At 37.1% G+C, this 12,652-nt stretch overlaps 1 protein-coding gene across 2 annotated transcripts in view; it reads right to left on the bottom strand.

Moving 5' to 3' along the window:
* The window catches only part of AGMO (alkylglycerol monooxygenase), a 198,451-nt gene that overhangs the window by 10,343 nt on the left and 175,456 nt on the right, over nt 1-12,652 (bottom strand). The window contains exon 13 of one of the 2 annotated variants that reach the window (XM_054191521.1): nt 3,795-4,098. The exons of the other annotated variant lie outside the window; for it this stretch is intronic. Within the exon in view, the coding sequence (XP_054047496.1) occupies nt 3,994-4,098 (105 nt within the window). The 3' untranslated portion in view covers nt 3,795-3,993. Of the gene's footprint in view, nt 1-3,794; nt 4,099-12,652 lie in introns of those variants that run through there. 2 annotated transcript variants of the gene reach the window in all.

Genomic DNA, 12,652 nt, shown 5'->3' with positions numbered 1-12,652 from the left:
GATGGAGATCATGAACTGATAGAACAGTTATTAAAAAATACTAATATTAATAAAAAAATGCTTGAATAAATTATTCCAGATTTCACAAATACCTAAGTGGTGCTGTTTTCACTAATACCATTGCCGTTTTCCCACTTCTGTACACAGGACTGCCTCAGGTGCTGAACTACACAGAGGAGATAGAAAATACATGTCTCAGAAGTGGGGAAAGTGGTTCACTATTTCTGGAAGTCAGTATTTGGGAAATAAACGCATGGATCTTCATTTTCAGTGCAATGTTTTAAGATGAGCAGTCTGAGACTAGTAGAGAAATGCCATGGCATTAACAGCAGATCCAGAAATCACTGATCTTGTACAGTGCTCAGATTAAGAAGATTGCACTAGCAAAAAGTTGCAATAACAATACCTGGAAAGGGAAACCAAGAAACAAGAAGGTTCTTTCTCTGTTTGATGCCTTCCATATACTTGGAAATATATGGAGAAGGAAGTGGGAAGCTGATTTTTTTATTTTTTTTATTTGGTGAAGGAACTGTGAATAGAGGGGAACAGGGACAACTACGATAGTAGTGGCTTCACAGCATTTATCCATGATTTCTGTAAAAGTAGCAAGCTGTCTGGAAATTCTCCATAAGAGAGAACACACATTCAGACTATTGGTGCAGCATGTATCTCGCAGATTCAGCATGTCCCTGACCTAGAACAGGTGTGTATTAAGAGACTTTTGGCACACACAGGATTAAGCCAAGTATCTTCAACTGCCACAAAGCATATTGGTAGTTCACTCACAGACTGGTTTCTTGCTACTATGACATACCTTATTAGTTTTATACTTCATTATTAACAGATAATGAGAAAATAATAGTGAAGTGATATATACATCTCATTCCTATTCTGTTAAATGTTTTAAACGTTCCTTCTTTTATTAAAATATGGTCTGAGACTCTAAAGCTAGATAATGCATGAAAACATAGGCTGCAAAAGACCCCGTACATTAGAAGGCTTATATTACCTATTCAGGAGAGACAAAGAAAGATCTGGAGAAAGGATATATATTCTTCTGTTGCTTTCACAGCTGGGCACATCCCCAGTATGAAATCAAGTGCACTGCAGAGATGCCTGAGCTAGCAAGGACATAAGCTGCTAAATCTCTCTCAGCACAGCACCAGGTTGACTCTGACTTTCCTGGCATTGCACACAAGCTAGTAAGTCACATCCTTCAGCTAAATACAGGGGGATTTTTACACAGGCAGTGCTAGTGCAGTTATATTTAGCCCTAAAATGGCTTATGTGCATCCAGCATGGTATCTTGTATCACGTCCTTCACTCAGGAGAAACCAGTCTACAGCCTCTCAAATCACTTGTGTAGATGTATGTATCCTATTTAACTGTTACCTATGAAATTCCTTCTCTCTTGGGTCACAGAATAATCCACAACCTAAGCACTAGGATTAGGAAGGTTTTACCTCATTCCCCAAAAGACAAAAATCCCACTGAAGTGGGAAGCTTTGCCGTCAGTCATGTGAAAAGGAACTCCAAAGCATGTTAATAATTATTAAATCTTCACCTTGCGATGAGCTGATGCAAGCTGAAGACAGTATCAATGTTATACTCATTAACATGTACAGAAACTCTCTGCATCTCTTCAGTAAGAAATTTGTTCTAAAATCTGTTATTGAAACATCTGAGAATACTTCCCACAGTAAGTTACCTAATTCCATCTAGATCTAATGATTTAAATCCTAGATCATTCTTCAGTGTTTAGCCATGCCAAGTCATCCCCAAAGTAAAACCCTTTTAAACAAGAAAAGTCTTCTTAGCTGTTCAATGAACATTTAAAAATAACTTCTGGACCGAGTCTGTTTTGTTGTTTTGCAAATACATTCTAAAAAGTTTATTTAGTAATTATAAATTCTCAATCATCATTTGAGCTTAAAAATTCCATAAAACCTGCAAATAAAATATATACTTTCTTACACATTCTAGACCATAGTAATATTTTAGAATTTCTGTTTATTGTTCTTTCATATTGCTTTAGTTTCATTTTTGACAACACAGTACTGAAAAACAAGTTCAAAGATCAACAGTTTTAGAAGACTTTAATTTGGAATATCACTCTTTTTATTTTAAATATTCATCAATTTTTCAGTCTCCATTTTCCCTCAAAGTCAAGAAACAGCAGGCGTGGAAATTTTCTCAACTATTATATCTTAAACGAACAACTAAACCCAAAGTTTTCATAAAAGTTAAGAAGACAAAACTTAATCTGTAAACATACCAGTTTAATCTGTTGCAGGCTAACAGGCCAAACGAGATTGAAAGAGTTATTAATAGCTGTTTGTTGCAGAAACGAAATATTTGAGATAGTCCTGTCTCAGTTTGGCTAAAGCTGTTGAGTTTATTTTCTTAAACATTTAAACAGGAAATGTACCCATTGAGATGAAACATCTCATTTACTTTTATGCCTGTCAGCAGCTGTAGCATAATTACATACACCCCACTGCATCACTTATAGCTCAAACACAAATTGGAGGGTAAACCAGACATCTGCAAAGAACTATTTCACTTTTTAAGATACTATTTAAATTATATGTAAAGAGCAGTTTAATCTCCTTTATTCAGAAATATGAAGCTCATTTTAGTTTAATCAATAGTATACCGCAGAGATCTTACATTTAATCAAATTTAAATTGTTCTTTTAGGCTAAAGAATTGAATTCTTTTAAATGCAATATTTTATGTGAGAAAGACTGGACGTGTATATTTTTGGGATAAGAGTAAGGGTATTCTTTTTGTATGGTCATATGTTTAAGTGAAGTTTAGGTACCATACTGCTTAATCCTGTGTTACAGTTTTTACTTAAAAGATGGAGCAAATTCATTTAAAGGAGCTCATGCAGGAGAGACTTTTCCTTTATGCCTGCAACCTTGCTTGAAAATAGAGGAAAATTACAGCTACAGAAAAAAAAAAAAAAGAAGATTTTAGTTTTAACGCAGAAGAAAAATTGCTACACATAACTTTTCAGAATTTGGACTGGATATTACCTATCTGTATAACATTCACCAAATAGGCATCTACAGAGATAATTCAATCTCTTCAGTCCCTTCATTTTTATGCCAGTTTAATACTATACTGTCGTTTCAAGAAAAACATTAGGTAAGTCAGTGTCCAATCTCTCCATCATTAACAGACAGAAAATATTGTGTTTCTACACAGATGGTTTCATTTCAGAGCATGGCTATTGTGCATAGGCACCCTGGCAGGGTGATGAACAGAACCAAGAGCACTCTGTCAGCCTGGAGAGCTCTGACAAAGGTGGCTCCAAAGTGGAAGATCTCCACTCACTGGTATACTAAATATCCTCTTGAGAAAAAGTTGACTAGCTACGAGCTCCAAAATGGGAGTTTTTCCATTGTGTGGGGGAAAAAAAATACTAAAAAAATAATCCCAGCCTTTAACTATAACCCACAGACATTAGATCACTGACGGGAAAAACTTTGCTGCAGATGTTGAAAAGAAGTGATGGGAAAAAGCTGGCTACTGTGACTAATGGCAAACGTGAAAGAAAGGAATAAGAATGTGTAGAGAGGGATAAAAAAATTGAGTGACAAGCAGAAGGGATTTCCAGCACAGCGAACAAACATGAGATGAAGATTACTCTTAAAGCCAACATGTCATAAGGAGAAATGAAAAATGGAGAACGTAGAAGGCTGTTCTCAGCATAAAAAACCCCAACCCAAACCAAACAAAAAAACAACTTCTGAATGAAGGAAATGGGTTAATATTTATTGATAATGTAGAGGAAAAATTTTGCCATAGAAGATACATATCCAAGTTAAAGATAGACAGAACACACCCATCCTGCTGGCCAACCCTCTTTTGAGGCCAAAAGCAGTAAACTGTGACTGTTTTTACTTTCCAAGGAGAAGAAAAATGTGCTGAGGTCAGTCCAGCCCTCTGTCCATCCCTTTACATGGAAAAGTAGATCTCCTCCTGGCTATTGGTGTCTTTCTTTCTTGCCTGCTCTCAAGACACTCTTCCTGTGTTCTGGCTTGTTGCTTCTATTCTTGTCTGGGGAAACTCCCATCCCAAAACTCACCATCTTTTGATTATATAAAAGTCGTTGTCATCGATGTTAACCACAGACATTCAAATAATTGATATTACTACTCATTATGTCAAGCTAATGTAGTTGCATTATTTAATTAGCTCATACCAAAAAAAAAAGAAATAAAACTAATGGAAGTGATCCATGTGACTTTCTACTAGGAAAATTAGGGAAACACAGTCTAAAGGAAACTTCCGTATGGAGGGTATAGAACTGAGTGGAAGAAACCTCCAGGAAGGAATAATCAACTATTATATCACAAAATGAGAGGGAAATCAGAATTTAGATTAAAAACCAGGCATGTATTATCATAATATTTATAAAATACAAAGAAACTATGAAACATCTTTCTTTTTCTGGAATACAGGAGGAGATCACGGAATCACAGAATCACGGAATCTTCAGAGTTGGAAGGGACCTCTAGAGATCTTCTAGTCCAACTCCCCTGCTAAAGCAGGATTGCCTAAAGCACATCCCTCGGGGCTGCATCCAGGCAGGTCTTGAAAATCTCCAGAGAAGGGGACTCCACAACCTCCCTGGGCAGCCTGTTCCAGTGCTCCGTCACCCTCACTGTAAAGAAGTTTTTCCGTGTATTTGAATGGAACTTCCTATGTTCTAGCTTGTGCCCATTGCCCCTTGTCCTGTCACTGGGAACCATTGAAAAGAGCCTGGCTCCGTCCTCCTTAAACCCACCCTTTAGGTACTTGTAAACATTAATCATGTCCCCCCTCAACCTTCTCTTCTCCAGGCTAAAGAGTCCCAGCTCTTTCAGCCTTTCCTCATAAGGGAGGTGCTCCAGTCCCATAATCATCTTGGTTGCCCTAATGTAATGTAATGAGATGTAATAATGGTTTTAAAAAACTCTGGAGATCCTGAAGAAAACGTGTAATTTAATAGAAATGGAAGATAGTAGACTTAAGAGAAACCAAATACAAAAACAAGCAGTGAGGAATAATCATTAGTCAGGAGTAAATCAGAAAAAAATTGGAGAGTTGGAGCAGTTCACAAGCAAAATATATCTTAACCATACAGAGCTGATACAAAAAGATGCCAGTATCACTGTGGAAGATATTAACAGAAGCATTTCATGTAGCCCCTGTGTATTGATCCAGCTTACTGAAAGGTGATGAAGTCCTTAAGGAAAACATAGATAAGCTAGATATAGTCATGAAGTAGACAACAAGTATGATTTTAGAAACATTTAGAAAAAATATATGTAGGAAAGGTTGAAGAAATTCTGCTGTGTATTCTTGAGAAAAAAAAAAAGACTCAGGAGGGGCAATAAGATTGATCTTCCAACATGTAAAAGAGAATACAGAAAGAAAAGAAGATTATAAGCTACTGGTCAGGGTAATACAAACACCAAAAAATCTTTTTAAACTGAAATTTTCATTAGATAATTGCTAGCTCTAAGGATGCTATAGCATTGTTGGCTAGGTAAGGAAGCTGCAAAAGGTGTGTAAATGGTTAGATAGGCATGTGTCTATGGTGTAGCTGTACTTGATTCTTCTTCAGTGCAGGCTCCCCACCAGCCTGGTATTTCTGTTTATTTACAATGAATGGAAAAGGACTCTTCACCTCTAACATTTGCTAAGATCTACTTTGCTAACATCGGTTAATAAAGCTGAGACTGTTAGCACATGGAACAACCATTACTTAGCAACTATTTTTTTGCAATAACCAACCTTGTGCCAGACTTCACCGATTTCATTCTCAGATGTGGTTGTCACCTTAATAAAAGGACAAAAAAGCAGAATCTGCTGCTGCTTTAATTTTTTTTTCTTTTTTTTTCCAGTTTCTGGCATTGGACAGGGTTGAACTTGCTTCCTGTCAGAGTAGTCATAGGATTATTACATTTAGAGATCAGCTTGCATTGGCTTTTCAGATAATAGTTGCGAAGACTGATGGCGGAAGCATGAGCGGGCTCGCTCCTATTTTACACTCAGCACACACACTACAGTAAAAACACGGGACTGCATAGTCAAAATCATGTGCCTCTCAAACTGTGAAAGAATAATCAAGGAGATATAGTAAAAGCCGGGGATGCTGGGGTATTCAGTTTGCTTTCCTTGCTATCGATTGGGCAAGACACATAGTCGTTACAGCTCCTTAGCTGCAAAACAGACAATCATTATGTTTCACCAAAATAGACTTAATTTCCAATCCCTGTCTTACTAAAAACTAAGATAGTTTAATTCACCACAGCAGTGCTAAGAAGACAATGACATGTCAAAAAGGCATAGATTTGGCCTTCTGATTTTTTTCTCTGACAAGTCTTATATTCTGAATTTGTACTTTTTTTTTAATTATGTTCTTGAATAAACACAATGAACATCCTGAAAAATCAGATAATTGCATGCATTTCTTATATCACTCCAGCTATTTAGCAATCTTAGTTCCATAACGCGTGGCACTGACCACATGAAGAGCTAAAAATGGTGTGAGAATTTGTTTCTATGTCACAATTATGTTGGTTTAAAAAAAATCACAAATCTCTATATCATTAACAACTGCAGAATGTTGGAAAAAATACCAATCCAGGCTTAAGTTTTATAGAAATGTATCCTTTTCTTATTCTAAGGTTTTGGGTTGGGATTTTTTTCCCCCTATGTGGAATCCTAGATTAAAAAGGATGTTGTGCCCTAGATATGCTTGTTTTGGAAAGGCTACTTGGTATTGTTGTATTTGTATGTCAAAGGGAGGACTGAAGTCTCAACAATTGTTAACCTCTCCCATGGTGTGCTAATAAAAGGTCAGAGGCCCACATGTGGCTTGCAGCCTGGGGAATTTCAATGTTCTGCCAGGGATGGGACCGCCCGACCGGTTTCTCTCATAAGTTTTAAGCCATAAACTGCATCCTACTTGGCTTGCTGTGCCAAAACTGGACCCAAGGGTATCCAGAGTCTTGGCTGATGGGAAAAAATGAGTGCTTCCTATGGAAGCCACAGCTGTTTTCCTGAGAGAGAGAGAGCACAGATGCTCAAATATTTCTCTACTTTCCGTTTCTGACTACCTGTTCTGGCAGCAGTTCCGAGAAAGGGGGAGGACAGAGGCAGGCATCCAGCTGCTTTCAATAAGCCTTGGCAGCACAGGTACTGATTGCCTAAACACTAAAAATGTTCAAAAAGAAATTTTTCTGGATTTCAAACTATGAAAAAAAAGGTGAGAGCATGCACTAATGCTCCCCATCTTCCCCTCTTGAGCAGAAATTTAGTGATCAGGGTAAAGACCTTAATTGTGAAAGCAGATACCATTTCATGGAAAAAATGATACTGCATACTATTGAAAAAGATATCACTCATAGAAGTATGTGTGTCTATACGTATATGTACACAGAAATTCAAGCATATACATAAAATATTTATATCCTATGCATTTTCTGGAAGATTTGTTTCTTCCATCAGACTGTAGGCTGGATGTCACAATATGGATTTGAGTTTGAATTGTGGGACCATATTTATCCCAAGTGTAACTTTGTAAGTCAAATAAAATACCTATGCAAAGTTATATTATACATTGGCTTGGCCAAGAATTGTATGTAAAATCAGCTACCTCATAAATTTCATTGAAATGACATTACATTAGGATGTGGCTTATTATACTGTTTAGTAACTGCTTAGCAATTATTCATACCTGCCATTTTTTGCCTGTACGTATTGAGTCCAATGACCTTTTCATAGATATACTTGGTCAAAAGCGCATGCTTCTGCTCTGGACAGGTTACGTAGCGGGTTGAAAACCCTTATATTGACATCCTTCAACATTTTTCTCCAGTTCTATCTTTTGAAGTATTATATAAATGTCTTAAATGGACTTAATTAGTCCAATTAAAGCACAGTTAATTAATGTAAGTAAAAATGGAATAGTAGATAGTTATAGCTGATATGTAAACAGCAGAATCGCACATACCTAAGACTGTAAAAACCCTGAATTTAACGCTTGTTCATTGTTCAATGAATCAACTGAAGCACTATCAGTTAAGCTTACAGTTCAGTAGTTTATTTGCTTATTTTTAAGGACAGCTCTGTCAGTCTGGTTCACGGCTGCACCTGTTTGCTACCTGTAGTGCTCTGTCAGTGCCTGTCCCTTCTGTCACAGCCTCTCTTCCTATGAAATGAAGAAACATCTCTCAATCTACAGGGAAAGTAAGCAGATAATCAATGTTGTCTGCAAAAAGCTTTGGGAAAGTGCCTTGGGAAAGAGCAGCTCTATAAAAGTGGTAATTCTCCCCAACAGACAATCAAAAAGGCATTGTCTTCACAAGACATCCCAATGACTGCTTAAAGGCCCTCAGCAGGCTACTTGAACAGCCAGCAACCAGTCTTCCTCAGGGCTCTCCCTCTCCGCTCCACTGTTCATCAAGACCTTTCATTTACACTCAGTCCCACAAATTTTTTGTAGTTTTTCTCTTGTTCACTGCCTAGACATCAGACACCTATTTCTACTTCAGTTCAATGATCAAAGTATGCTACCAATGCTCTTGTAGTAAGACCTAAGTCGCTCTGCTAGCCACTACATTCCCCAGACAGAGCAATAGCTTTGGTTTGACAGCTTCCACAAAGGTATTCTGTAAGTGGGTGTCTGAGTGCTCCTTCAGACCAGAGAAGCTTTAAAGATGGTGAAGTCAAATCCAGCGTGGTAGATACAATATTTCTAAGCCATAAGGATAAAAAGTTGGATCCACGCTGAGTGCTGATCTCATAGCTCAGCCACGCGGGCTGCTGCTCCCCCCTTAGAGGTAGAAACCACCAGCAAGATGGATCACGTAAGAATCCTTCTAGGAATGGAACAAGAGGAAGAAAGTGGTTTTGCTTGAGCAGATCATGAGAAGTCAGCGAATCTGAGCTGGTGAGGAAGTCACAAATTCAGAAAAGGAACTACTGTATTTAAGCTCAAAACTGTTCAAACAGGGGAAAGAGTTATGGGAATTCTGCTGCGTGTGTTATACGCTGAAGCTTGATTCTGCGCTGTCTCGCTTTCTCCTTTGCAACTCATTCATTGCACTTCCAAAAGAACCAGTGACTGACCTTTCTGCTTTCTTGTCCAAGTATTTATAACGTAGAATCTGATAACCTAGCTGCTAAAAAGTGAGCAATCCTCCCTTTTTTCTCCAAACTAAGTTACAGAGGTCTTTAAAAATGTCAGATGGCTGCCCAAGATAAAGTGTCCCTTTGTGACAATAATTCCCCACTACCTATTTAAATAAGAATGTAATCTTTTTCAATTGTTCTGCTAAGGATGAAAGACGTTTTGCTGATGCCTAATTAACCTAGAATTAACATAGGTAATAGTATATGTTTATCTCTAGTTTTAGTTTACTTTTTTTGAAATATTTTGCTGTGCTAGCTCATTTAATTATTTTTCTAGCCTTCAACTGACTCGTTTTTATTGAAAGTACCTCCAATTTTTATGTCCTTCAAGCACTCTCAGAATAGAAGCTTTTTGCTGTTATGCATATACATCAGCAAAATCATACTTTCAGCAGTACTATAAAAACACAACATTACTTTTCATTTTTGTTGAAAGCCTGCATACTTAAATACTGAATCATACAGAAAATATAGAAAATAAGTATGTTATCATAAAAATCATTTAAGCAGGAGAGTGAAAGGGGACAGGGTTACAGAAGTGTAGACACACTTCTGACAAATTCATATATACATGATATAAGATCTAATCTTGCAACCCTTACTCACAAAAGTAATCTTATTGAAGTCTATAGGAGTATGCACATAAAAAATATAGGATTAACCCTGAAAGCCTGAAAGAAATCCACTTATTTTTTCAGCTATGAGAACAAATATTGCATCATAAAACAAATGATGTCCAGATGAGTAAAATAGCTTTAGCAACAAGATAATCTTATAGAAGACTTATAGGCACGTCTATAGTGATGACAGATAATAGAATCTGAGGAGAGGCAATTACAGACAATTTGGAATATGGCATTGAGTCTCCTCCTGATTGTTAGAGAAATTATTGTCAGATACTGCAGGAAGATTAGTCTGTATCTAAAGGGATTTACTACTGATATCATAATAACACCATCAGAGATAACCGATTTTTGGAATAAAGGAAAAGCTAACTCCTTTAAAAAGTTTAAAGGTTTAAAAAGTGACTTATAAGCACCTCTAGCTGTCCCTAACCAGAGGAAAAAAAAATGAATGAGCTATCCATAGACTGAAAAAAATCTTATCACAGTCTACAGTATTATGTAAATGCATTCAGGAATAAAGACAAAAATGAAGAGGAACCAAACAAGTCTGGACACAGATGTTGTGTTTTTGAATAAACAAACAGGAATTCTTCATTAAATAAACCCACACAATGATTTAATTCAAATGCATAGGTTTGTTCTAACTGTATCTCATAGCTTTCTGTGGGACCTTATTACAGGGATGATTCTGATCCGTGGAAGAGGAATTGGATCAACATCCTTTACTGTGCTCACCAGGCCATAAGCCATGCTAATAAACTGGGGAACTGTAGGACCGGAGATGGATCCCAGGGGATCTCTTCATCCACTCAGGGTGACCTGGACCTAGCATCTTCCACAGGCTGCTATGGAGCAAAGGCAAAGTCCACTTTGTGATGGTATCCCTATGTACAGTTTCCCAAATAGGCCTTGAAAGGGCTTATTGTAAAGTTCTTCTCCCACGCGCATCCATAATAATGACAAGTAATAATTGTAAAGTGAAAAATATATTTTTCGTATTTTTGTAATTTTGCCAAGTGGTTCATCGGTCTTATGAATTCAAAGTTGATTCCTATGTGAATTTATATTCAGTATTGAAATATAATTGTCTGGAAAATACGAGAGAGAAAGAAGTAACATTTACTTACATGACTTTAACATAGCTAACAAATTTTAGAGTAAAAAAATACGCAAACCTTATCAGGCCTATATTAATGATTTTATCTTCATATACTGGGATATATTCATTTAGAAAACAAATCAAATGAGAGTTCCATTTTGATGGTGTAAAACCTTAACCAGGGAGTTGTGCAGAAGGTGTAGGTGATTAAAAATGGAATAAAATATGTAGTATGACATGATATCTGAAAGTAGGAAATAAGGGCAAACACATACATCTATCATTATTCTGTCAAAATGTACTGAAGCTGTTGTGTGGGACTGATATGACTGGAGCCTATTACAGCAATGAGGAGTGGGAAGGAACCCAAAAGATATAACTTAATCAACTCATAAGATATAGCTGCAGATTTGTGTTTGTTTTCTTTTGAATTAAAAAAATTCATTTGAAAATTATTTATCTCCACGAAAAAGTTTGCTATGTTTCTGTAAGGTATGTTTAGATGTACTTTTAGAAGAATAATTTATTCAACCCATTTCAACAATTTTTATGGAAACAGAATGACCTCACAATAGATTTATTAATCAAAATTATTTGGCTATTACCTTATGGATTCCAATTTTCTTACAGATCATGCCTAATTACAAATGCTTAATGTGTCTGCATCATATTATTAACTCAAATTTCTCTTTTATCTATGTTAAACATATGTCTAACTTGTATGAAGACATCCTATTGTATTCCAAATATCTGCCTGGTACAAACTTGACAAGGTGCTTGACAACTTTTGGGAAGGCAGTCCCTGAGAAGCCCCCCAAGAACTGCCTCTTATCTCCCGAGTCCAGTTGACTGTGGTGCATCCAGTCTAATACAAGTTTTTATAGCTACTGGTAACTAGGTAAAAGCATGCACTGGTTTAGCAGCATCCAACCACCCTGATTCTCCAGCTTAAAATAATCAAGATGGACATTACAGCTTTGTTGACTGGGAACAGTCTTCAGCCACAAATATGGAGTAAAACGTGAAGTCCTGTTTCCTAAGCTATGGCAAGCAGGCAAACCACTCTACCAGCACGCTCTCAAATGCCGCTCCTAGTTCAGGGAACGGTAGGTTTTCTAATGCCTTAAAGAGGAAGGAAAAGACCTGCAAACTGCCATCACCAGGTGAAACATACGGTGGAAGAAACACCATTCAGAAAGAATCAAAAACTGTCTCATACATGCAGAGTGGCATAAGGAGGCCTATTTAATCATATAGCAAACCAGTACTATCTTCTCATTGTTAAAGACATAACAAAAAGCCAAGAGATTGGCAGCATCCTAGCATCATCTGCATGTTGGTAGAGGTCCTGTGTTAAGCTTACTAAAGTTAAAAATCTAAAATATCCAGGCTATTGGAACACATGACAAATAAATATACAAATCACAGTGGACGCTTGCCTCTTCCACAGACCAACAGTAGAACTCCCATAACTTCATTTTTGCTGCTCTCTTGAGGAAAATGCTCCTCACCACATACTGATGCTTATAACTCCCTGTGTAATTCTGTCTCTTTTTTTTTTATTTTCTCTCCACTGTTACGCTCACCATCCTGCTATTACACCAAGGCCCTCACCGCCAACAGCAATAAAAACAAACAATAAAACCCTGGTGTTTGTAGCTGTTCCCTCTTCAGTCACTTTACCTTTCCACTCTGCCACCAGAGCACCCTGTGTCTATCTCTGCTGGTACCCG

Source organism: Rissa tridactyla, chromosome 2, assembly GCF_028500815.1.
Source record: "Rissa tridactyla isolate bRisTri1 chromosome 2, bRisTri1.patW.cur.20221130, whole genome shotgun sequence".
In the NCBI taxonomy this organism is placed as follows: Eukaryota; Metazoa; Chordata; class Aves; order Charadriiformes; family Laridae; genus Rissa; species Rissa tridactyla.
The sequence above is the reverse complement of the archived record's forward strand: the minus strand, read 5'-3'. Positions and strand labels throughout refer to the sequence as shown.